Source organism: Gorilla gorilla, chromosome 4 (genome assembly GCF_029281585.2).
Source record: "Gorilla gorilla gorilla isolate KB3781 chromosome 4, NHGRI_mGorGor1-v2.1_pri, whole genome shotgun sequence".
In the NCBI taxonomy this organism is placed as follows: Eukaryota; Metazoa; Chordata; class Mammalia; order Primates; family Hominidae; genus Gorilla; species Gorilla gorilla.
The window spans coordinates 136,228,319-136,254,852 of record NC_073228.2 but is presented as its reverse complement, the minus strand read 5'-3'; the positions used below and the strand labels follow the sequence as shown (position 1 = coordinate 136,254,852).

Below are 26,534 nucleotides of genomic sequence, written 5' to 3'. Positions count from 1 at the left end.
CACTAATCTTTTAAATGTTTGTTGTGGTGTCATAAAAAGATACTGGTCTTTGTCCCTGGCTCCTAACATGGAGATCCTAAATCTCTTATAATTTCCGGAGTGATGGGGGTGATAAAAGCTTCTTTTGTTCTAATGAGGCAACCCTTGGCAGGGCCCTTAGATAGCTTCAGGGTGGGGGCTGGTCACCAGAAGACCAAGCCTGGATTAGAAGCCTGGAACCTCTGGGGAGAGGAGAGAGGCTGGGGATAGACTTAATAATCCATCATGCCAACATGACTAAACCTCCATGAAAACCTCTAAATGATGGGGTTTGGAGAGCTTCCGAGTTGGTGACCACATCCATGTGCCAGGAGGGCAGTGCACCTTAACTCCGTAGGGACAGAACCTCTGCACTCAGGACCTTTCCAGACCTCTCCGTATGTACCTCTTCATCTGGCTGTTCATTTGTATCCTTTGTAAGAAACCGCTAGTGGCCAGTGTTCTGAGTGCTGTGAGTCATTCTAGCAAATAATCAAACCCAAGGAAGGAATTTGTTGGAACCCCAGACTTGGTAGCAAAGTCAGAGAGAAATGTGGGTAACCTGGGGACCTGACATTTGTGAGTGGCAAGTGAAGCAAGGCAGTATTGTGGGACTGAGTCTTTACACCTGTGGAGTCTGATGCTAACTTTAGGTATTGTCAAAATTGAACTGCATTATAGGACACTCAATAGGTGTCAGAATTGGTTTGCGTCAAGAAGAAAAACCCTTGCGCAATCTCATAAGCCAAAAAAAGATGTTGAATTGTTTTATTTTTGCATTTCCTTATTAATGTGGACAAATAACTTTTTTCATGTATATATTGGACACTGAAGTGACTTCTTCTGTAAACTGTCTGTTCTTGTCCTTTGCTGGTTTTCCTACTGAATTGTTTGTCTTTTTCTCACTGGTTACTATGAGCTTTTTGTATATTAAGCATATTAGCCTTATGTTTAGGTTTTGTGTAGCAAATATTTTCTCCTGGCTTATTGACTTTTGTCTTTGTGGGTGTTTTCTTTTTGCCTTGCCAATAATTTAAAAAATGTACAATCAGATATATCAATCTGTTCCTTTATGGTTCTTTGATTTTATGTTATGCTCAGTAAGATCTTCTCTAAGGTTATAAAAATGTTTGTTTCCTCCTGGTACATTTATGATTTTACATTTTTAGGCCTAAATTTTTTAACTGTCTGGATTTTATCTTCATGCGTTTTTTTTTTTTTTGGAGACGGAGTCTCGCTCTGTCACCCAGACTGGAGTGTAGTGGCGTGATCTCGGCTCACTGCAACATCCACCACCCTGGTTCAAGCGATTCTCCTGCCTCAGCCTCCCGAGAGCTGGGATTACAGGGGTGCGCCACCATGCCTGGCTAATTTTTGTATTTTTAGTAGAGATGGGGTTTCACCATGTTGGACAGGCTGTTCTCGAACTCCTGACCTCAAGCAATCTGCCTGCCTCAATCTCCCTAAGTGCTGGGATTACAGGTGTGAGCCACCATGCCCAGCCAATGCATTTTTTAAAGAGACAACTTTTTAATTTATTCAAAATGTCTAGCTGAATGTTCTAATACCTTTTACTGAATAACTATTCCCCCTTGACTTTGCTACTTTTTATTACATACTGAATTTTTATATTTGCTTGGGTTTTATCCTGAACTCTATCCTATTCCATTGGTTTCTATTCCTATACCATTATCACATTGTTTTAATTACTATTGCTCAACAATATGCTTTATTACTATTATTATTATTATTTTTGAGACAGAGTCTAGCTCTGTTGCCCAGTCTGGAGTGCAGTGGCATGATGTTGGCTCACTGCAACCTCCACCTCCCGGGTTCAAGCAATTCTCCTACCTCAGCCTCCTGAGTAGCTGGGACTACAGGCGTGTGCCACCACGCCCAGCTAATTTTTGTATTTTTAGTAGAGACAGGGTTTCACCATGTTGGCCAGGATGGTCTCGATCTCTTGACCTCGTGATCCGCCTGCCTCAGCCTCCCAAAGTGTTGGGATTACAGGCATGTGCCACCGCGCCTGGCCTATTATTTATTTATTTTTTTTGAGACGGAGTTTTGCTCTTGTTGCCCAGGCTGGAGTGCAGTGGTGTGATCTCAGCTCACTGCAACCTCTGCCTCCTGGGTTCAAGCAGTTCTCCTGCCTCAGCCTCCTGAGTAGCTGGGATTACATGTGACTGCCACCAACCCCGGCTAATTTTTTGTATTTTTAGTAAAGATGAGGTTTCACTATGTTGGCCAGGCTGGTCTCAAATTCCTGACCTCAGGTGATCCACCTGCCTCAGCCTCCCAAAGTGCTGGGATTACAGGCGTGAGCCACTGTGCCCAGCCAACAATGTGCTTTATTATCTGATAGAGCTAGTCTCTACTTATTACTCTTCTGTTTCAGAACCTTCCTAGCTATTCTTCCATGCTTATTCTCCCTAAGGCATTTTGGTATCATTTTGTTAAAAGTTCTACTTACCATTTCACTTTCTGCATCTGCTCTAAGGTTTCTGGAAGAGTCATTCCCAAACTTTCAGGGAAAAAAAGGGTGAGGATTCCAATCAGGACAGTCAGACTACCCATGACGATGTAGGGCAGCATTCTGTTGTAATCACCTGTAAAGCCCGGGACATAAGAACATCAATCAGATAGGAGGACTGTCTGGGCACTCTTAAGCATCATTTTGTGAAATTGGTGAACAGTATAAGAGAATGGATTTAAATCTGAACATTTTCAGAGAAAAACAAGTAAGCAAAATATCAGTTTCTTTTTGGCAGATGGCATTGTGCATGTCTATAATCCTTTTGCATTATCACAAGGCTTTTCATTCTTTCCTGTCAACTGGTATCCTCTAAGCTACTACTCAGTCATGTGTGACAGATGTTCCTTTGGTAGAGTTCTTTGCCTACCAGAGTTCTCCTCTTAAGGTGGAGGTAATTGGAAATGGGGGATGGGAGAACATCAAGGAGAAGGTTAACCAGGATGTTTCAGGGATAGGTTTTGGCCATGATAGGTCTGGCATGACTCTGCTTTTGCCCAAACTAGTAGGCTGCAGTGGAAAGTTAGGTCCACAGAGCTATGAGACTCAAAAAAAAAAAAAAAAAAAAACAACTAAGTATTATGTTCACTTCAGATTAAATCAGTAAATTATAAGTATCAGGCACATTCTGTAAAGGCACTGTGTGCCTGGATTTGGCTTCTTTTTGCAGCACTTACATGTCTTGGGTTAATATGTAATCTCTCTGTGAAGCTTTACTCACACAGGAGAACAACAGATCCTCATCTTACTTTGCCCCTGTATATATACAGAGCTTACAGAGGAACAGCACACCCATGGATTTCATTTGACCCAAAACATAAGGAAAATATTGTTATTGCAGCTTCTCTGAGGCCTCTGTGTCACTAACAGGAGTAGCTGTGTGGAGTAGGAGACTCTTGGACTCCCTGTCTTATGTACCAGTGTCTGACCACTGGACCATCTGAGCATAGTTTGAAGTAGTTTGAAAGTACAGGGAAGGACAAAGGGAAAAATAACACCACTCTGTATAATCTGCTATCTCAGGTGTGGCACAGGGCAACTGTGCAGAATATGTTTGTTAGGAAAATGTTTCTCTTTCTCTGTAAGGGTTTGGATTATACCTTTCCTGAGAATTCATACATGTTTTCAGGTGTGTGTGTGTGTGTGTGTGTGTACGTGTACGGTGTACCAGTAGGTAACCAATTGCCCAATTGATGAGGTGTGTCTGCATTTCTCACCAGTAGAGTCCTTAATGAGGACCAGGCATGGGGTGTCAGATCCTACATCAGATTGAACATGCCACTGAAACACCTCTGTAGTGTCATTTCAGACTGACACCTTTGAGTATATAAAAACTAAAATTGTCTTTATTACAAAGATATCATAAAGTGAAAATACAAATGGTAAACTAGAAAAAATATTTACAACATATATACAAGGGGCTAATTTCTTCCATTGCAAAGAGTTTGCACAAGTCAAAAAGAAAAAGATGAATACACCTGTTGCAGGAAGTCAGGGACCCCGAAAGGAGGGACTGGCTGAAGCCATGGCAGAAAAATGTGGATTGTGAAGATTTCATGGACATTTATTAGTTCCCCAAATTAATACTTTTATAATTTCTTACGCCTGTCTTTACTGCAATCTCTGAACATAAATTGTGAAGATTTCATGGACACTTATCACTTCCCCAATCAACACCCTTGTGATTTCCTATGCCTGTCTTTACTTTAATCTCTTAATCCCGTCATCTTCATAAGCTGAGGAGGATGTATGTCACCTCAGGACCCTGTGATGATTGCGTTAACTGCACAAATTGTTTGTAGAGCATGTGTGTTTGAACAATACGAAATCTGGGCACCTTGAAAAAAGAATAGGATAACAGCAATGTTCAGGGAACAAGAGAGATAACCTTAAACTCTGACCGCCGGTGAGTCGGGCAGAACAGAGCCATATTTCTCTTCTTTCAAAAGCAAATGGGAGAAATATCGCTGAATTCTTTTTCTCAGCAAGGAACATCCCTGAGAATGACAATTCGTCCCTGAGGGTAGGCTCTAAAATGGCCACTTTGGGGGCAGCTGTCTTTTACGGTTGCAGCTGTAGGGATGAAATAAGCCCCAGTCTCCCATAGCACTCCCAGGCTTGTTAGGATGAGGAAATTCCCGCCTAATAAATTTTGGTCAGACCGGTTGTCTGCTCTCAAACCCTGTTTCCTGATAAGATGTTATCAATGACAATGCGTGCCCAAAACTTCATTAGCAATTTTAATTTTGCCCCGGTCCTGTGGTCCTGTGATCTCACCCTGCCTCCATTTGCCTTGTGATATTCTATTACCTTGTGAAGCACGTGATCTCTGTGACCTACACCCTATTCATACACTCCCTCCCCTTTTGAAATCACTAATAAAAACTTGCTGGTTTTATGGCTCAGGGGGCATCACGGAACCTGCCGATATATGATGTCTCCCCCGGACACCTAGCTTTAAAATTTCTCTCTTTTGTACTCTGTCCCTTTATTTCTCAGACCAGCTGGCACTTAGGGAAAATAGAAAAGAACTTATGTGAATTATCGGGGCTGAATTTTGCCCAATATACACAATTAAAGAATGGGCAAAGAAAGCCAGGCACAGTGGCTCATGTCTGTTATCCCAGCACTTTGGCAGGCCAAGGCGGGTGGATCACCTGAGGTCAGGGGTTCAAGACCAGCCTGACCAATATGATGAAACCCCATCTCTACTAAAAATACAAAAAAAAAGAAAAAAAGCCGGACGTGGTGGCATGCACCTGTAGTCCCAGCTACTCAGGAGGTTGAGGCAGGAGAATTGATTGAACCCAGGCGGCGGAGGTTGCAGTGAGCTGAGATTGCGCCACTGCACTCCAGCCTGGGTGACAGAGTGAGACTCCATCTCCAAAAAAAAAAAAAGGGGGGCAAAGAACATGAGCAGTCAGTTCACTGAAAAATAAATAAAATGGCCAAAAAATACACAAAAACATGCTCAACCTCATTCATAATTAATAAATAGGAATGAAAGTAACAATGATATCCATTTTTCACATAACAGATAACCAATGATTAAAAAATTAGGTAGGCCAGGTGCTGTGGCTCAAACCTGTAATCCCAGCACTTTGGGAGGTTGAGGCGGGTGGATCACTTGAGCCCAGGAGTTCGAAACCAGCCTGGGCAAACTGGCAAAATCCCCTCTCTACCAGAAAAAAAAAAAAATTAGCTGGGCTTGACGGTGTGCATGCCTGTAGTTCCAGCTAGTTGGGAGTCTGAGGTGGGAGGATCTCTTGAGCCTGGGAGATTGAGGCTGCAGTGAGCTGGGAATCTAGGATCGCACCACTACACTCCAGAGTGAGACCCTGTCTCAGAAAAAAAAAAAGAATTAGGTAATCTTTATTGTTGGTGAGATTACTGAAAACAACCACTCTTACCTATTAATAATTAGATTATAATTGGCACAATACATAGAGTTCAATTTGGGAATATCTATGAAATTTTTTAATGGCACTCTTTGCTCCAGGAATTTTACTTCTATGAATCTACCTATAAATCCAAATATACGTAGGTAAATTCACAAAGGGTGTAGGAGCATAGGAGAATGTTCATTGTAATGTTATTTGTAATAGCAAAAACCTGGAAATGACCTACATGTCCTCCATTCATTGGAGCCTGGTTAAATAAATTATGTGTTTCAGTATAAAAGTAAGATTTTCATTGTGAAAACTTCAAATGGCATAGAATGTACTGGAAAAAAGTACAAGTTCACCTCTCCTCTCCCAGGAGGATCCCTAGAAAACCAACACGAACTGTTTGGTGAGTAGCCCTGCAGACATTTTGTTTTGCACAACATTATGTACACACACACACATATATATATAATTTTTTAACGGCACTCTTTGCTCCAGGAATTTTGCTTCTGTGAATCTATCTGTAGATTATACTTACGTATACTTATTTTAAAATGTACTTATATACATTTTTAAAAGGAGGTACCTATTTAAAAAGAAGGTAAAGGAGCAATATGTAACTATTTGGAAGGATATTCTGATACAATGTTAAGTTTAAAAAGTTTTAACATATATAATGTTATTTGTGTGTTTATTCTTTTTATTTTTTATTATTTTTATTTATTTTTGAGACAGAGTTTTGCTCTTGTTGCCCAGGTTGGAGTGCAATGGTGCAATCTTGGCTCACTGCAGCCTCTGCCTCCTGGGTTCAAGCAATTCTCCTACCTCAGCCTCCAGAGTAGCCGGGATTACAGGCACCTGCCAGCACACCTGGCTAATTTTTGTATTTTTAGTAGAGACAGGGTTTCACCATGCTGGCCAGGCTGGTCTTGAACTCCTGGCCTCAGGTGATCCACCTACCTTGGCCTCCCAAAGTGCTGGGATTACATGCATGAGCCACCACGCCTGACTTGCTTGTGTGTTTAAAAAATTATATACATACCTGTGTACATGATGTTGTGCAAAACAAAATGTCTGTAGCGCTACTCACCAGTTTGTGACTGGCTTTCTAGAGCTCCTCCTGGGAGAGGAGAGGTGAACTTGTACTTTTTTCCAGTACATTCTATGCTATTTGACGTTTTCACAATGAAAATCTTACTTTTATATTGAAAACTAATTTAAAGGAAGAACAAATGCACAAGATGCAGCTCACCGAGGTAAACAAAGTAGGGGGCAATGATGCTGCCCACTCTGGAGGCCGTGGATGTGACCCCCACCGCCATGTTCCTGACCAGGGTTGGGTAGAGCTCAGCAGTGAAGACATACAGCATGGAGAAAGCAGAGGTGATCCCAAATTTTCCCAGCATGACCAGACCAATGGATAAGAAGTAATAATCTGGAAAAGAGACCCAGTATAAACAACGGTGCTTTTAGAAGTGATACTTTCTTATATCAGTTATTTTTATTGTCCTTTTTGCTTCAGTGGGAGTACTTTTATTAACATAAATATATTCCCAAAATAGCATTTTCTCTTCAAATGTCCTAATATTTGGGCATGGACAAAGATGGAGCTCACGTGAGGGGTGGCTTTGTACTTTGTTCTACTGTTATTCTAGGTCATTAATGCATTCAGTGACCTTTGTCCACTTGTCTTTTGTTTGTTACAACAGTTTCATGGGTAAGCTATTAGCATGTTAATATAGTTAAGTTTTATCTTCAAAGAGGAGGACCAATCCTTTCTATCCTCTTTCTTATTATTAAGAAATATGTATTTCTATTACTATCAATAATTTATTGACATTTTAATGTTATGAGAACGTCAGACACAAGGGGAAAAGGGAAGCATATATCATTTTGTGTGCTATTTAACTACTTAAAGATTCAGACCAGAAAACCACTGAATGTATCCTGGAACCGACATGTCCTACTCACTGTAATACTTGAATATACACCCAGGGAAAAGGTTTGAGAGTAGCCAGAAATTAGGAATCATGACTATGAGTTAAAGGGAGATGTTAGGTGAGTCTTTCTGTGAAGGGGATGACTGGGAGAGTTACTCTTCCTCTTTGGTGCTTTCTGCTTCTCTGAGACTGTCTCTTCTGTTTGGGGTAGTTGTTTTGAACACAGGAAACAACATACGTAGCGAGCAATCACCTGTCTAATTGACTTATGAATGGCTTATGATGTAAAGGCTGAATAAACATGGAGCAGTGACTCAGAAACAGCCTAGTCAATATGTGGGTCTTTTCTGGTAAGCTGTTCATCTTGGTTAACTTCTTACCCACAGGTACCAGTTGAATGAAGAGAAGCACACCTCCTCCCCAGAACAGTACTGCAGCTATGATGTAACGCCTGGGCAGGGTTCGCAATAGCAGCCAGGCTGTAATGTAAGCTGGAATTTCAATCAAGGCAGAGAGGAAACAGTTCAGGTAGGCATCTCCATGTAAATTAGGAGCATCCAGAGACAGAGCAAAGTAACCCACTGAGGTCAGCATCCTGAAAGAAAGAGGTAAAAATGACAAAGGGATGGTGTGAATCGCTCTAAAATTTTATGATGGTCAAGAAATTCTCTGTATCTGGCTGTCTTATAAGTAGCCACTACCCTCATTGGCTACTTAAATTTAAATAAATTAAAATTAAATAAGATTACAAATTCAGTTCCTTAGTTATACTAGCCACACTTCAAGTGCTCAATAGCCACGTGTAGCTAGTGGCTACTATTTGAACAACATAGATATGAAACATTTCTGTCACTGCAGAAAGTTCTATTGGACAGTGCTAGTCTAGGTATACCAATATTCAACAATAACTTTTCTCAGCTAGTTGATTTCAAGTTTTCCTATTTCCTGAATAGTTTGTACCTCCTCAATCTCTTAGAGCTATTATTTGAAGAAAAAATATTAGTCACATCAGTGAACATAAAATCCAGATTTCATTCTTTAACAAAAAAGAGATACAAGGGTCATACTGTGGGATTCACTTAGAATAAATTCTGATTCTCTTTAGGGAAAAGAGTGAATGTCCCCTAATGCTTCAAAGTATCACAGACTGCAGTCTGTATATTCTGTCACTATAGTTAACTTCCATGTAGAAGCTTCTCTGTGGGCCATGCGTGGTGGCTCATGCCTGAAATCCCAGCACTCTGGGAGACCAAGGCAGGCAAATCACCTGAGGTCAGGAGTTTGAGACCAGCCTGGCCAACATGGTGAAACCCCGTCTCTACTTAAAAGACAAAAATTAGCCAGGCATGGTGGTGGCATGTGCCTATAATCCCAGCTACTTGGGAAGCTGAGACAGGAGAATTGCTTGAACCCGGGAGGCGAAGGTTGCAGTGAGCTGAGATCGCACCATTGCACTCCAGGCTGGGTGACAGAGCGAAACTCTATCTCAAAAAAATAAAAACATAAATAAAATAAAAAAAGAAGCTTCTCTGTGGAAAAATAACTATGTAACTGAGTACCCCCATTTTTCTAAGAGATAGTTTATTTTCTCTCTCTCTTCTTTTCTCTTTCCTCCTTTTCTGCACTTTCTACTTAGCTCTTTAGAAGTGCAATTATAGCCTTTTAACCTCCTCTTCACTGGACACTCCCTGCAGGGCAAATTCATCTAACTATGTGCTTAGAAGCTCCAGAGTGGAACTCTCACCCCCCAGATTTCCTCAAGCGATATCAGTCAATTTCCAACCCAAAGTATGCCTGCTAGAGTTTTTGGCCACCTATACAACCTGTTTCTGCCCATGAAGGTGCCAACTCAACTGCCCAGTAGATAAGGCAGCAAGCTAGCCCTCTGATCCCTCACCTGCTCGCGTCCTCCCCTGCCTTTTAGAAGTGCCTGCTTTCCGCTTCAAAAAGAGGAGTGGTACCCTTCAGGCAGGAAGCCGATACCTTTCTCCTTAAGCTAGCTTTGGAATAAAAAGTCACTTTCCTTACATCAGACTTTGCTCTTGTTAATTGGACGCTGCAAGCTGTGAGTGACTGAACCTGAGTTTTTGTTACAACTGCACTATGCAGACACCCCTGTGTAGAAATTTGCTTATTATTAACATGACTGAGAAGCAGAGGATATCTGAAAAATGATTTCAGGAACACTAGTGGATCTTTTTACACATACTATACCCAAATTAGATAATACAAGGACTAATTCATAAACAAAACAAATAACTATGCTCAAGGGATCTTAGTGATTTTCCCATTTAGTAATAGGAGCAGCTTAGATAGAACTAGTGACTAATTTTTTATTAGCTTAGTAGCACCACTGCCCAAGAACATTTGCATCAGGGATATATGCTGAAATGTAAGAACTAAGAAGGCCATGTACCTAGGACACACTTGCTTAATTCAGACGCATAAGCTCTGTCATTGATCTCTTCTAATTGCCAAGTAGGATGGCCCTTAAAAATAAACTTAGATTAGCTGCAGCCTAAATCTACCAGTTCTGACGATCATCGTGTGTGTGTGTGTGTGTGTGTGTGTGTGCTGCCATCATAGAGTAGGAATTTTCTTTTTTCCTTTTCCTTTTTTCTTGGCAGATAAATTATTAAATCTAATCTATAAAGCCAATTCAGTATTTCTGTGCCTGAAAGCCACTTGTTAGTTTGCTATTGGCACGTGTAAAAAGCTGATCAAGGCTCCAATCCAGGCAATGGGGATCTAGGTTATTCTAGCCTCAGTGTTCAATTGCCAGGTCAGCTTCAGGAAGCAGGAGCTGAATTAGCATCTCTGCCTCAGGCAACATGGACATCATTAGTCTTAATCTCATAATTTTTGGTGGGGAGGGAACCATTACCCAGGGACATCAATGATCTCAATCCCATAACTTTAGGAGGGGGAAGGGAATGCTTTCCCTTTGGGTCCCAGTACTGCAGACTTAAATACTGTACCCTGTGACTTTTTTTTTTTTAGATGGAGTCTTGCTCTGCTGCCCAGGCTGGAGTACAGTAGTGCGATCAAGGCTCACTGGAACCTCCACCTCCTGAGTTCAAGTGATTCTCCTGCCTCAGCCTCCCAAGTAGCTGGGATTACAGGTATGTGCCACCATGTCCAGGTAATTTTTGTATTTTTAGTAGAGACGGGGTTTCACCATGTTGGCTAGATTCGTCTCGAACTCCTGACCTCAGGTGATCTGCCCACCTTGGCCTCCCAAAGTGCTGGGATTACAGGCGTAAGCCACTGCGCCCAGTGATATTTTTCAATATCTAGTCCCATGAACTGAATAGAGGCATTTCAAAATAATTTAGAATTTTATAATCTTAATTTTTCCTCAGGAAAACCCAGTCATTGTCATAACGTTCCTCTGAGTTAAAGAAAATCAGTTGCATACTTATGTGCTGGATGTCTGCATTTCCAGGTCACTTATTACTTACCATAGCAGCAAAGACATAATGGTCATTATGGCAATATTCTGAGTCCTGAACAGGTCCAGAATGAAAGCTTTCTGCTGCTTCAGGGGATTTAGCTCCTGTAACCAAAATAATGCAAATAACCATGAGATTAAGAGGTAGTAAGGAAGTATCTTTGGCTATGATGCATGGGGAAAACTTATGCATGCAACTCTCACTTCACCTTGACTATGCTTAGAAGTCTGGTGATTGGAGGCAATAGGGCATCTACATATATGACACTTACTCTGACACTTTAAAATGTTTGTAGCCCATTTTACACAGAAGCCTTTTAAATATATAACACCCCCTTCCCCGTCTCGTTAGACAAAGCCTGTTGGCTAACATAGCCTTTCTCTGACTGACAGTCAGAGAATGGATGTCATTTACCACACTGATCTGTGATCCTCAGGACTGCCTATTGAAGGGTAGGGCCATGTAGTCCCTTCCTTGAGGCCACGTCTGCTTTTTACACTTCTCTGTTTATTTGTTTATTTGTTTTTTTTTTTAGATGGAGTCTTGCTCTGTGGCCCAGGCTGGAGTGCAGTGGTGTGATCTCAGCTCACTGCAACCTCCACCTCCCAGGTTCAAGCGATTCTCCTGCCTCTCAGCCTCCTGAGTAGCTGGGATTATAGGCGAGCACCACCGCATCTGGCTAATTTTTGCATTTTTTGTAGAGACTGGGTTTCACCATGTTGGCCAGGTTGGTCTCAAACTCCTGGCCTCAAGCAGTCTGCCCACTTTGGCCTCCCAAAGTGCTGGGATTACCCAGCCTTGCTTTTTACACTTCTCTTGTTGTAGTCTTTTAGCATCAGAACAGACTTCAGTTTACTGGCGGGCCTTGGGCAAGTAACGATCCTCTCTGAACTTCAGCTTACTGCTATATAAAATGGGTATATTAATTGGGAGTTGAGAGATTAAATGAGATCATATATATATAGCTTAGCACAGTGCTTGAACCATGGTAAATGTCCAATAAATTTAAACTATTATTATTATTACTGTATCATTGAGGAAAAGAGGCTAGCCATCAGCGGTCAGTGACAAATCCTTACTGCTATCAATGGGTTTATACTCTTTTACTTTTATTTATATTTATTTTCTTGTTTGTTTTTTGAGAAGGAGTTTCACTCTTGTTGCCCAGGCTGGAGTACAGTGGCGCGATCTCAGCTCACTGCAACCTCCGCCTCCCAGGTTCAAGCAATTCCCCTGCCTCAGCCTCCTGAGTAGCTGGGATTACAGGCACCTGCCACCACACCTGGCTAATTTTTGTATTTTTAGCAGAGATGGGGTTTCGCCATGTTGGCCAGGCTGGTCTCAAACTCCTGACTTCAGGTGATCCATCCACCTCAGCTTCCCAAAGTGCTGGGATTACAGGTGTGAGCCACCGCGCCCGGCCTATTCTTTTGCTTTTAATTTGCTGATATTAACTTGCCATGAGTTATGAATCAAGGTAACCAAGCTGATTAGAATTGAAACTAACATAAAAGTTATTAGGCTCTGAGGTGGGGAATCTCTCAGGGATGAAGTACCAGGACTTTGTGACTTTGTGGCCCTACAGTGCATGCGCAGTAAGAGACTGATGGAGGAGTTTTTATTATGAAGAAGTGGGAGTGCCAGGCCTGCCTTCACAGCAGGTCCTCTCCAAATGTGAGTGTCCTTCTTTCTAGGAATGATCAGACACTTACACAGCTCACAGCCACATTGCCTTTTCTCTCCTGCACTATTTGGATTGTAGAGCCCCAGAACATGCCCCTAGCAGAATAACCCTGGTATTATAACAAAGCAAAGCCACTGCATAAACTAGTGGGAACCAGACATCCTCTTGGAGGGTTCCGGGGTGGTGCACACAGACAGGACCTGTGGACCAGTCCTGTGCTAACACTTGGTGGGTCCATGGGGCCCTTCTCAAATGCAGGTTGCCAGGTTCCTCCCTGGGCTTGCCTACTTCGACTCTTTTAAACAGAGGCCTGAGAATCTGTATTCTTAAAGCACTTGGGTGATTGTGATAAGCAGCCAGGATTGGAAACCTCAGAACAAGAATATGCTTGTATCCAGTGGTTGTCCCTGGCCTGGGTGGAGCCACCAAAATGTCTTTGGATCAGGTACCAGGAGCAGGTTGAAGGTGCTTCTTCTGAAGCCAAGGATGCTTGAGATTGCTTTCTAAGACAATACTCTACTCTATATCTTTTCCTATCCAAGTTAATGCTACTGCCTGTAACATGAAGTGAAAAATCACAGTTGTTAAGAATATGTACTTTGGTGCCTGGGAGAACTAGGTCACAAATCCCAGTTTAACATCTGTGTGATCCTGGGCAAGTTACTTAACTTTGCTGTGCCTTAGTTTCTTTTTTTGAAAAAAAAAAAATGCATGAGCAATGAGCAGAACACAGTGCCTGGCATTTGGTAGGCTCTTCAATATCATTCTAAATAGGGTGCATTTGCTGGCACAGGGCTCTGCAGATCCTCCTAAAGAGGATCCTACAGGAGGTGAGCAGGGGAGATGACCAGGCCTCAGGAAAGCGCAAGCCCGCTTTCCCTTAATGGGTTTGTCCAGTTCAGGCTAGATGTGCATCATGGCAGGAAGAAAGAAGGCACTGTCAGGCTGAGAATGATGGCTCACATCTGTAATCCTAGCATTATGGGAGGCTGAGGCAGGAGGATTGCTTGAGCCCAGGAGTTTGAGACCAGCCTGGGCAACATAGTGAAACCCTGTCTCTACAAAAAAAATACAAAATGTTAGCTGGGTTTGGTGGCAAGTGCCTGTAGTCCCAGCTTGGGAGGTTGAGGTGGGAGGATTGCTTGAGCCCAGAAGGTCGAGGCTACATTGAGCTGTAATTGTACCACTGCACTCCAGCCTGAGCAAAACAGTGAGACTCAAATTTTTTTTAAAGTGTGTGTATATATATATATATATACATACATACACACACATATATATATACACATTTATATATGCGTGTGTGTGTGTGTATATATATATATATATATATATATATATATAAAGGCACTGCTAGAACCATGTGTTTTAACACTGAACTGTATTCTTATTTGTCCATAACTATATATCTCATATCTATTTTATGATTGCTTTCATCCACATAGGTAGATCCCTACAACTAGACTATAAGTTTCACAGATAGGAATCAGGCCACCTAGCTGATAAATACCAATAAACACCCCAGCACAGCCCTGAAGGGCAGAAGTGTTAGACACTCCCAATGTTGTTGTTGTTGTTGTTTTATCCATTTAAATTGACTGAGACTTGAAGTGGACTTCTTGATTTGAAGGGCAAAGGATTAAGGGATGTTTTGTCCTGGCAGCCCTCTGAGAGCTTGAGTTCATGGCCACTCTAAGCCTCTAGCCATAGCCAGAGTATCTGCTTCTGGAAAAGGTCCTGAAGGCCAGGGATCGGGGAAGCCGTGGGGGTGAGCAGTGGCATGCCCACCGTCCTCTACAGAGTTCTGCTTTCCGTACTACATGCTTTGGTGCAGGGCATGTATAATGTTACTGAAGCCACCACAGTCTTTTTTAGGTGTCCTGAGCAGACTCCTACCTATCTCCTAGACAGGAATGCCCTGCCCCATCCTCTCCACTCATTTAAGTGAGTCCTGCTGTCCTCCCTGGCTTGGACCTGCCTCCAGCCATGGGCCACCCTGCTGTCTTTCTCTGTATTGCTGGCACACAGTGTCTCTACTTGGATACTTACCATTTCCTCCCTTATGCCATTCTTTATCTTTTTATCTAATCCTCTTGCCAATCTTAGTTACATTCTATGTTCCTTTAGAATTGGGGCTGTGTCTTTTCTTATTTCCTCTAGGAGCCAGCACAGGGCATGGCACACTGCATATCCTCACGAACTGTCAGGAGGTGTGGCTGCTTCCACAGAATATCAGCTTTTCCTTGTGGCCACCAGCTTTCAAGGGTGAATCCTCAAGCCTGTGCTTTCAGGCCTTAAGGTTCTAGACATGACACAGAGCGAGACTAAAGACATGCATAACTTCCTCAGCAGTCTGTGGTAAGATTCAGAGTACAGTGGAGAACCCAGGGTGGACTAGCCCTGAAACATATTTTTCCACTTAATCTGGACATTTGAAAATCATCAATACATAGCTGTGTCAGTGGTTTGGAGCAATGCCAATAGAAAGTTGATGATAAACTTGCAAAATAAAGCGAACTAATATTTAATGAACGCTTGCTATTTGCTAAGCAGTTTACATATATTATTGCATTTAATTCTTATAAACAGCCCTTTAAGGTGGATTTTATCTTAGAATTTAATCATGATTGTGTTCCTAAGGCCTAGTGCAATGCCTGGTACATAGTGGGCACTTAACAAATATTGAATTAAGTTAAATTCCATAAAATCAAGAATGCATAGCTGATCTCAAGAGGAAACATCTGCAAATGCTTACCTCCACAGAATCAAATATCACTGCTGGTACAGCTATGTTGTTCATTTTTGCAGCTTTTTGGATGATATCTTCAGCCTCTCTAAATCTTCTCTGGGATATCAGCCATCGGGGAGATTCAGGAATGAACCTATAATTTATTTTTAATATTTAATAATTTTTCACAACAGCAGGGCTGGATACTATTAAATCTGAGTTTCCCCCAAATAGTTTTAATTTTGTAAAATTCTAGTTTGTCTTTTTAAAGGGAGTCCACATAAGATTTCTATTGGAGCATAGGAATAAATAAAAGCACCTTCAAGTTTCAAACTTCTGATCAAATTATAAGACCGATCATCAGTTGTGCTTGAGACCAGGACCAGACCATAAGGGGTGACATTAACTATGGGCATGTTTGAGCCAGGGCTCTGGAGAAGTTCATCCAAAACTTATAGGTAGTGTGGCTCATAAAAGAAACATAGCTATTAGACTATAAGTTCCCCTAGAGAAGAGACTGTCTTTGCAGTGGGTCCATCCTAAGGAGAATTGCTGGTGTCCCAGCTGGTGATGTTCACAGTTTATTGGGAAAAGGATGGCCAGGGCACCTGTGTTCTTGATCTTTTCAAAAGAGAAAGTGAGGGCACTGACACCCGCCTGTGTGGGGCCCCCATGGCTTTCAACAGATTCCCAGATCAGCGAGTGCCCAAACCAGCTTTTGGGAGATGAGCCCCAATGTTGTCTTTTTGTTAATGTCTAAAAAAGCTTATTGTTTTAAATTACATGGTCTATTCCCATTTATAGCTGATGCTCAAGCACAGTTGCAAATAATAGGGCTTCTATTCTTTCTAAATTTTTATTTCTCAAAATCTTTTAGCCATTCTCCTGTCAGCTCTCATTTTCCTTACCTATTGTCAGTACAGATGGTCCCTAACTTATGATGGTTCGACTTATGATTTTTCTACTATAGGAGAAAAATGATATGCATTGAGTAGAAACCTTACTTTGAGTACTCATACATACAGCCATTCTGTTGTTCACTTTCAGTACAGTATTTAATAAATTACATGAAATATTCAACACTTAATTATAAAATAGGTTTTGTGTTAGAAAATTTTGCCCAATTGTAGGCTAATGTAAGTGTTCTGAGCATGTTTAAGGTAGGTCAGGCTGAGCTATGATATTTGGTAGGGATGCTCCAGAGTGGGGTTTGGCCCATGAGGGTTCTTGGCTTTGCCCAGGAAAGAATTCAAGGGCAAACTGGAGGTGGAAGAAAACAGCTTTATTGAAGAGGCAATGTTACAGCTCCGTGACTGCTCCTGCAGAGCAGGGCTGCCCCACAGGCAGAGAGTAGCAGCTCAGGACAGTTTTGCACTCATATTTATAACTACTTTTAATTACATGTAGATGAAAGGTCAGTTTATGCAGAAATTTCTAGGGAAAGGGTAGCAATTTTTGGGTCATTGGGTCATTGCCATGGAAAGGGGCAATAAAGCCTGAGTGTTGTCATGGCAACAGTAAACTGACATGGCACGCGGGTGGGCGTGTCTTATGGAAAGCGTCTTCTGCTCTGGCTCTGTTTTAGCTGGTCCTCAATTTGGTCCAGTGTCCAAGACCTGCCTCTGGAGTCGTGTCTGGCCTCCTACCTCAGTAGGTTAGGTGTATTGACCTAGAATATTCTCAATTTACAATGGGCTTATTGGGATGTAACCCCATTATAAGTCGAAGAGCATCTGTACTTACTTAGCCTAGAAAACAAATTATAAGTAGCAGACACAGAGTCCTGTATAGTTAATTGGCCCCAAACCCACACTAGGAATTAGCTCAGAGCAAAACAAATGACCAACCAGCAGGTCCCCTCTCCAGCTTAATAGCACATGAGTTGAAAAATGAGCCTAGTTTGCATTTTTCAGAATATGCCTTTAGTGGGTCCCTATAGGAACTACAATAATGTTAGGTCACTGACTCTCAGTAATTAGAACTGTGCTGTCCAATAGAAACTTCTGAAATGTTCTGTATCTGTACTAAGACAGCACCCACTAACCACATGTAGCTATTGAGCTAGTGTGATTGAAGAAATGAAAATTCAATTTTATTTACTTTTAATTAATTTTAACTTAAATAGCTGCATGTGGCTGGTGGCTACTATATTAGTGCAGAATTAGAGATCTTACTACACAGCCACGATATACCTCATGGATGGATGCTTCTACTTTGGGCCAGTATCTTTCTCCAACCAGATTATGCTTAGAAATATCCTACCTTTTTTTCTACAGACCACTGGCCTCAGATTCTTAATGTTTAATCAGCTAGAAATTGCATAGCTTTCCTCACGTTGCATCTATGGCCTGCTTCCCTACCCCATCCCCACTGCCTATACACATACTCCATTCACACCTGTGGCCACTTACTGCCAAGCCTTTTAAAGGAAACTTGGGACATAAAAAGTCCCCCAAACCACCAGCAGTGCCTCTATGTAGGTTTACCTCCCATTTCTAGCCCACTGTACTCAGGGCCACTGGTATCTCTAGTTTTGAATTGCTTTGATTTTTTTTTGGTGCACATAATCTCAAATCTAGCTGATCATTTCAAAAGTCAATGGAGTGCCAAATGAGGTAGCACACTATAATCTCTCTGTAGATTGAATTCAGACTAAACAGCAGTGAGGTGTTGCTGGAGAGCTTGTCTCATACTGAGCAGGCAGCAGGGTCCATGTCAGCTCTAAGCATCCCTCCATACCCCAACCACTAGACTGATGAGCATCCCTTTGGGAAGACCCACCTGCAAGGATGGGATGTTCAGAAGAATGCTATTTTCTTTTATAGGAAAATGGTAAGACCACTGGTAAATGTTCAGGGGGAGCACTCAGCTTGTCAGTGCTGGTCCCAGGCTGGCCTCTGTCTGGGGCAAGTCCTGTCCCTGGTACAGTATGCCCACAGCCAGGAGCATTCATGGACCGGCTCCTGGGGAATAGAAGAAAAAGCTCTCCTTAGGGCAGAGTGAGCAGGCTCCCTGTGGGATGGACCTTCTCTGCTGGAAACTCTGGAGGCTGACTCTGGAGGGCTAATGGATCAGAGCTGTTCATTCCTCGCTGTGACATATGGTCCCGAGGCAAAGATCCCGTCCCTACTAATCTCTGTACAGCCCATCAGAGGCTTTATATTGTTATTCTCTCTCTCTCTCTCTCTTTCTCTCTGATAGAATCATACCTTAATCAGATTGATTATAACTTTTTTTTTTGAGACAGCATCTCATTCTATCCGGGCTGGAGTGCAGTGGCATGATCATATAGCTCACTGTAATCTTGAACTCCCGGGCTCAAGGGACCCTCCCACCTCTGCCTCCTAAGTAGCTGGGACTACAGGCGCTCACCACTGCACCCAGCTAATTTTTTACTTTTAGTACAGACAGGGTTTTGCCATGTTGCCCAGGCTGGTTTCGAACTGCTGGGCTAAAGTGATCCTCCCACCTTGGCCTCCCAAAGTGCTGGGATTACAGGTGTGAACCACCATACCTGGCTAATTATAACATTTTGAAAGTACTGGTCTCTTAGGTCAAAAATGACAACTAGAGCCAGAGAACATAGTTTATTAAAATCATTCAGCTGAAGAGGCAGAAAAGAACCTTTGAATAATCTTGTCTTGTGTCTTGAGAGAACCTTAGTCACTAACATCTTTTCCAATAAATTCAGCTAGCAAGGGAGTTGTGGAGAGAAGGACAGATGATGATGATGATAATTACTCTCATTCAGAAAATTGCTCTGCTCTTGTAAGTCTGGGATGCTTTCCTTGGAGGCACAGCTATGTAGATAATGGCCAGCCCTTATTCACTGCTCCTCAGGCCGGGTTTCCCGGTCCTCAGACAGGGTTCCAGAGGAATGTTGCAAATCAGAATAATACATAACCTTTAACAAACTGTCAACTCCCCCTGCACACTTCATGCCAATAATTTACACTGGTAAATCACAGCACTCTTACAGGTCATGAGAATACAGGGGCTTAGAGTGAGCCCACCTGACCTGCGCTATCTCATCAGACAGGTGGCCTGCCTGTCAACCTCTATGACTGCCTAACAGCTGCAGTAAGATAAAGGCCTAGACAGCTTCCCAGTCAGGAGGTGTCCAAAGGACAAGGCAACCATGAGGTCTGGTCTAAATTGTGAGTTCCAAAAAATGGTCAAAGAAGCTTGTGTTATGTGTAAGCAGGTAGAAGTTATGCAGTTCGGTGAAACCAGTCAGTGCTGGAAGATTTGACTTTGATATAATGAAATCAAACCAAGAAGAATTAATGAGAGAGAAAGAGAATGAGAGAGAGACAGAACCAGACCCACCAATGGAAGGAATCTCCTTTTCTCTTGCTTAAATATGAAAAAGCAAAGGAACAGGAAATCTCCAAAAAGAGGGTATGTCTGACACTTTGTTCTACGATTTTTAATTTATTCTTTCACCTGAAATCCCCCAGATAGTCATAGTGGGCAAGACTGAGGCCAGAATCTTCAAACTTTGTTATTCCTATAACTGTTGTGTTAAAACTGAGTTGGGAGGTTGTGGGAGGAGAGAAGAGAACATTTCTCTAACAATTTATTAAATAAAAAGTAATTTTCTCACTCTTCAAGACATAGCAGATAAATAGGCACACTATCATAGTGCTAATAAATAGGCTTCCCTTTCATAGATGCTAATCATTATATGATAGGGAAGCTTGAAGAATTACATTAGTTGGATAGAGTGAGATTTTTCTAGAGAGAGAAAAGTGATGAAAGAGCAGGGGGCAGAGTTAAAAACAACAAAATCCAACACCACCAGCTCCACAAATAACAAGTAGCAACAGAAAAGAGTGGCTGGTGTCAAGGAAGAGATTGGAATCCTGAGAATGTGCTTTTTAGGACAATGGAGACTCAAACTCCAGCACACAGGCCCACCCACAATGAGGCAAAAACTCTCCCGGCTTGGAAGCTGGCCTCCGCGAGTTCCGTGGAGGTCATGCAAGCCCAGGCTAGGTCAGCACCAGGCTCCAGGTGTGTTCCAGGTGTGCTGATCCGCAGCAGAGGGCCTGTCTGGGGACGAGTCACACTCACCACCACAGCGGGACACACAGCACTCCCGGCACCGTCAGCGCCAGCAGCAGCATCCGCCAGTCTCTGATGAAGTAAGCAAACAGTGGCAGCAGCATATAGCCAACTGCAAAAAATGTGCACACTCCTAATGTAGAGAATATAATACGAACTGACTTGCCAAGAATTTCTGTTCCTGTTCAAAACAAGGGAGGAGTATTAGCATATTAACTCACTTTAATATTTGCTTTTTATATCATTATGTGGCAGTTAGAGTTCAAACTATCACCACTTAGAAAAGGGGAAAGGCATTTGCCTCATGGCCCAGAGCAGGCATGGTCAGGGTAGAGGAAGGTGGGACGTGATCCAAGACTTGGCAACTTATAGAAGGTTGAATTTCTATGAGATTTTAATGGAGCCATAGATTTATTTATTTATTTTTAATTAATTTATTATTATTATTATTATTATTGAGACAAAGTCTCCCTCTGTTGCCCGGGCTGCAGTGCAGTGGCGTGATCTCAGCTCACTGCAACCTCCGCCTCCCGAGCTCAAGTGACCTTCCCACTTCAGCCTTCCGAACAGCTGGGCTACAGGCGTGCACCACCACGCCTGGCTAATTTTTGTATTTTTAGTAGAGACAGAGTTTCGCCATGTTGGCCAGGCTGGTCTTGAAATCCTGACCTCAAGTGATCTACCTGCCTTGGCCTCCCAAAATGTTGGGATTACAGGCATGAGCCACCGCGCCTGGCCAACTTATTTTAAGGCCATTCCATGTCATAAAAATATCATGCCCAGCCCCAAGAGCTAATCCCTTCTGAGAATGCCACATTTCCAAAATAAGAACCCCAACATGAGAAGCAGAGAGAGCATTTCAGGAGACAAGCAGTGGCTCTTCTGAGGGGCCATGTGGGGTCAAGGTGTGTGTAGCCTTTCCAACAGTTCTGAACGGTAAATAAACAGACATTGGCCCATCAGGAAGCAGTGGAGAGTTCACCATTTCCAAGACCTCAGGGCACACTTACCCATGCCTGAGCCCTGAGAAATCAGTTGGAGTGAGCTGGCTCTGGAGGTGCACAGACAGGCCTTCAGCACCCAGGACTGAATTCCCTGCAGCATGCTGTGCCCAGAGATCAGCCCAGGCAGACACAGTCCATTTGGACCAAGGAAAGAAAAGCAGGCGCTGTTCTGCTGCCCCTGCAGGCAGCAGCCCTAGACCTGGCCACACACCCATTGAACTCCACAGTGCTTTCCCTGAACAGCAGAAAGGCCCATGACTGCTTGGTGCGGGCACTGCTTTTTGGGAAAGGACATGCAGGCGACTATTGGCCTCTGCTCTGCTCAGTGCCACAGTGGATCACTCGGCACCAGATGATGGGAGTCCAAGAACAAAGTTCCTTCTCTTGTCACGGAGCTCTGGGCCCTTTCCACAGAGTCTGCCCTTGGTTCTCTACACCTGGGGCGGAGATGTGACCAATGGCAATGGCTCTGCCTTTTGTTGGGGATCTGCCCATGCTATAGAGAAGTGGCCCGGAAGATACAAAACAGATAATTCAAAGGTCATTCATGCTTGCCTTTTAAGAGAGATTTTCTCAGTCATGTTTATATGCTCTAGGCACAGGCTAAGGGATTAAGAGCTAATTCCAGAGAAGCAGCAAAATTACTATGTTGGCTGGTTTCTCATTTTACCACCTACCTGTTCCCATCCCACCCCACTCATTCCCCTTCACTGTTCATAACTGAGAGATCTGCCTCAGTGGGTCCCTCTCAAGAGGCCATTTAAAAGCCCAGACTGATAGAAACAGCCAGTACTTTGTGCCTCCTGCATCCCATGTTGGAGACAATTGCCCTAACCACCCAGAGCATTGCTCAGCCTATAAACCCATTTCCAAGGATAGGGCCTGACTTCTTTGAGGATCATGAGTATGATTTCCAGGTCTTTTCTGACCTCATTAATGACCTTCCTGCTATGCACTGGTTTCTAAACCCCTTGGCCGTGATTGTGATGTGGAAATAAATAGAAGGTGCTTTATTCTTAAGCAGAGATTCAGTGGCAGAGGGTTTGATTTTGGAAAAGAGAAAGGGCGCAGGATCAAGTGAGAATCTTGTAGAATTGTGAGGCCAGAGGAGCTTTCTCCTACCTTCATGACCTTGTTAAGAAAAGAGAAGTTACACTACTGGGTTCCTGGATAATCTCCCTCTCTAAGCGTGGGTCTCAGACCAGAACAGTTATATAACTTTGCAGAGTGCATGTTGGGGACAGAGACTTTGTAGGTCTCTCTCTTTGCCTTCCTGTGGACAGCATGGATGGTACAAATTGAAATAATTCCTTTTTAGTCCTACTTTCTGCTCTCTTTTAGGCAGTTACCCTTCCTTAAACAGGATCACCATCTTCACAGCTAGCATTTTTTTGAGTAGGTACTTTGAGACAGGTTCCAGGCTAAGTGTTTACATATATTATCTCTTTGACCCTTCACACCAGTTATATAAAAACTAATATTCCAGGCCAGGCACGGTGGCTTATGCCTGTAATCCCAGCACTAGGGAGGCCAGGGCAGGCAGATCACCTGAGGTCAGGAGTTTGAGACCAGCCTGACCAATATGATGAAACCTGTCTCTACTAAGAATACAAAAATTAGCCAGTCATGGTGGCATGCACCTGTAATCCCAGCTATTCGGGAGGCTGAGACAGGATAATCGCTTGAACCCAGGAGGCAGAGGTTGCAGTGAGCCGAGATCATGCCACTGCACTCCAGACTGGGCAACAAGAGCGAAACTCCATCTCAAACAAAAACAAAAACTAAAACTAAAGCTAATATTCCTCCTACTTTACACATAATTAGCTGAGACTTCAGAGTTAAAGCCAATTGCCTAAATTCATGCACTAATAAGTGGTGCACCAGGATTTAAGCCTTATTTGCTCTATGGATACTGGTCTACCTTCCAAGAAAAAAATTACTGGGGGCATGACTTGGCCTTATAAAGCAGTTCTTCAACTGAGATTCCAGTAGAGACATGAGGGGAGATGGGTAAGGCCATATCCTGCTGTCATTTTTACAGTTTTTCTTTTCTTTTCTTTTCTTTTTTTTTTTGAGACAGACTTGTGCTCTGTTGCCTAGGCCAGAGTGCAGTGGGGCAATCTCAGCTTACTGTAACCTCTGCCTCCTGGGTTCAAGTGATTTTCCTGCCTCAGCCTCCCAAGTAGCTAGGACTACAGGCACTTGCCATCATGCCCGGCTAATTTTTGTATTTTTAGTAGAGACGGGGTTTTGCCATGTTGGCCAGGCTGGTCTTGAACTCCTGACCTCAGGTGATCCACCCAACTTATCCCCCTTTCAGAAGTGGATTTGCATTTTCCCTTCCTTGGCTTGTCACTGGAAGCCAGCCAGCCCCCTCTGAGTAATGCTAGGAGAGAAGCCTGGTTACACAGATCTTTTATGGCCTGCGGCTGCCATGAGCTTTCCATGTGGCAGTGAAACAGATGACACAGCAGTGACTCCTGCTGTGCTGACGGGGGATCCCTTTCCTGGCCCCCTATGCTCTATCTGCCTCTTCTGCCTGCTTTGCTTCTAGGGCAAAGCCTGGTTGGTCTTGGTCTGGCTGGGCCTCTGAGTTTCTCCTGGGAGTGAAACTTTGACATCTAAGCCAAAGGGACATGACCTGGCTAGGATGAGGGCCAGCATAGCCCTAGGAGTATTGCCCACCACCTGTCACACCCATCTGAATCTGAGCACTCTCTCCAAGAGGGAGTGACTCAGAGAGGGCCAGGCTGCCTTCCATGTAGAGCAGTACCTGCCCCAGGAACCGCTGGGCCCATTCCACACAGAGGCAGGACATGCACCTTCATAAATGACCAACATAGGCTCTCAGTAGACCCCAGCTCAAGAAACGAGACTGTAGTGCAGCTGCCAGGATATGAGGTGAGACCCAGGAACCATGGGCTAGGAGTGTCCTCCATCTGGCACGGGGAGAGCCTGGGTTCCTTGATGCTGAGTTGCTACTAGAGTGACTGTGATAAGCCATCCTTCATGGAGATATTATTATGAAGACTGAGATCATGTATGTAAAGTGCCTAGGAGGGTGTCTGGCATGTGGCAGGTGCTCAGTAATAGTTATTCTTTATCCTGATCAAGCAGTTGAAATGTGCTACATGTCAGGGGAATGATGGAAAGTACAATGCTTTTGATCCAAAAAGGCCTAGTGGAAGACAGCAGAACTCCTCTTCAGGGCTTAACAGATGTTCCCCTGCTCAGGGCTTCCCCTCTCTCTGCACCAATCACTCCAGTCAAAAGTAACATTTCCTATCTCTGTGTATACCCAGCAATATGTGCCCCACTCCCTTGACCCATGTCCCCATGTCCACAGTGACAGCTGCATTGGCTGCAGAGGCACAACCAGGCAGTGAGCTCCTTGTGAATAGACAGGAGTAAGTTCTTGCTCTTCCCTGGGTCTCCCCAGTTCTTCCCTCTTACGGTGCAATGCAAATAAGGTATGCCAGCAAATTTCTGCATCATGTTTACGTATTTATATGCCACCTCATCCCTTGGAGATTTTGAGGCAACTTCAAATTTAAATACAATAAAATAATGGTAACATTAAAGTAAGATATAAAGAAAAGTAAAAAGTTGTGCCTTGGTGAAAAGATCAAAAATATGCAGCTGACTATTTTGAAAACAGTTTGGCAGTTCCTCAAAAGGTTAAATATAGAATCACCATAGGACCCAGCAGAGGTCCTACCTTATACCCAAGAGAATTAAAAACATATATCCACAAAAATACTTATTCTCCAATGTTCATAGCATTATTCATAACAGCCCCAAAGTAGAAACACCCAGATGTTCAATGACTGATGAATGGATGACCGAAATGTGTTGTCTTCATCCAGTGGAATACTAATTCATGTTACAACATGGATCAACCTTGAAAACAAGTGGAGTCAGTCACAAAGGCCACATAATATATGATTCTGTTTATATCAAATGTGCGGAATAGGGAAATCCATTAAAGGCAGAAAGTAAATTAGTGGTTGCCAGGGGTGAGGGGAAGAGGGAAATGACTGCTGATTCGTATAGGGTTTCTTTTCAGGGTGATGAGGAGTTAGATAGTGTTGATGGCTGTACAACTTTGTGAATATGCTAAAAACCACTGAATTATACACTTTAAAAGTGTGACTATCATGGTATGCAAATCTGTCATGGACTGAATGTTTGTGTCCCTCTATTATTCATACATTGATCCCCTGACCTGAAAGGGTATAGGATTAATGTCCTTACAAGAAGAGACACCAGAGAGTGAGCTCTCTATGGCTCACTCTCTCTTTCTTGCTTTCCCTCTTTCTGAGCACTTGCGCAGAGGAAAGACCATGTGAGGACTTAGGGAGAAGGCAGCCATCTGCAACCCAACGGGAGAACCCTCACCAGACACCAACCCTGCTGGCACTTTGATCTTGGACTTCTACCCTCCACAACTGTGGAAAATAAATTTTGGTTGTTTAAACCACCCAGCCTACAGGATTTTGTTACGGCATCCTAAACAGGCGAAGACAAAATTATATTTCAACTGTTCAATTTAAAAACAGTAAAAAATATATATATATATGGCTGGTAAAAGCTGCATCATTGATGTAGTTAAATTTCAAATTTGCCTGAGCTGCCTGGTAGCCAGAGTTGTAAAGGAAGATGCCATCACTTACACACCTATCAAAAGGAGGAACCTCTAGACATCAGAGGAAGCAAAGCTTT

At 43.0% G+C, this 26,534-nt stretch overlaps 1 protein-coding gene across 1 annotated transcript in view; it reads right to left on the bottom strand.

Moving 5' to 3' along the window:
• The window catches only part of SLC22A4 (solute carrier family 22 member 4), a 50,422-nt gene that overhangs the window by 983 nt on the left and 22,905 nt on the right, over positions 1-26,534 (bottom strand). Inside the window, exons 4-9 of the mRNA XM_004042466.5 lie at positions 20,818-20,989; positions 15,769-15,895; positions 11,339-11,433; positions 8,258-8,472; positions 7,190-7,372; positions 2,492-2,627 (exon numbers count right to left, since the gene is read on the bottom strand). Of these exons, the coding sequence (XP_004042514.2) occupies positions 2,492-2,627; positions 7,190-7,372; positions 8,258-8,472; positions 11,339-11,433; positions 15,769-15,895; positions 20,818-20,989 (928 nt within the window). The remainder of the gene's footprint in view (positions 1-2,491; positions 2,628-7,189; positions 7,373-8,257; positions 8,473-11,338; positions 11,434-15,768; positions 15,896-20,817; positions 20,990-26,534) is intronic.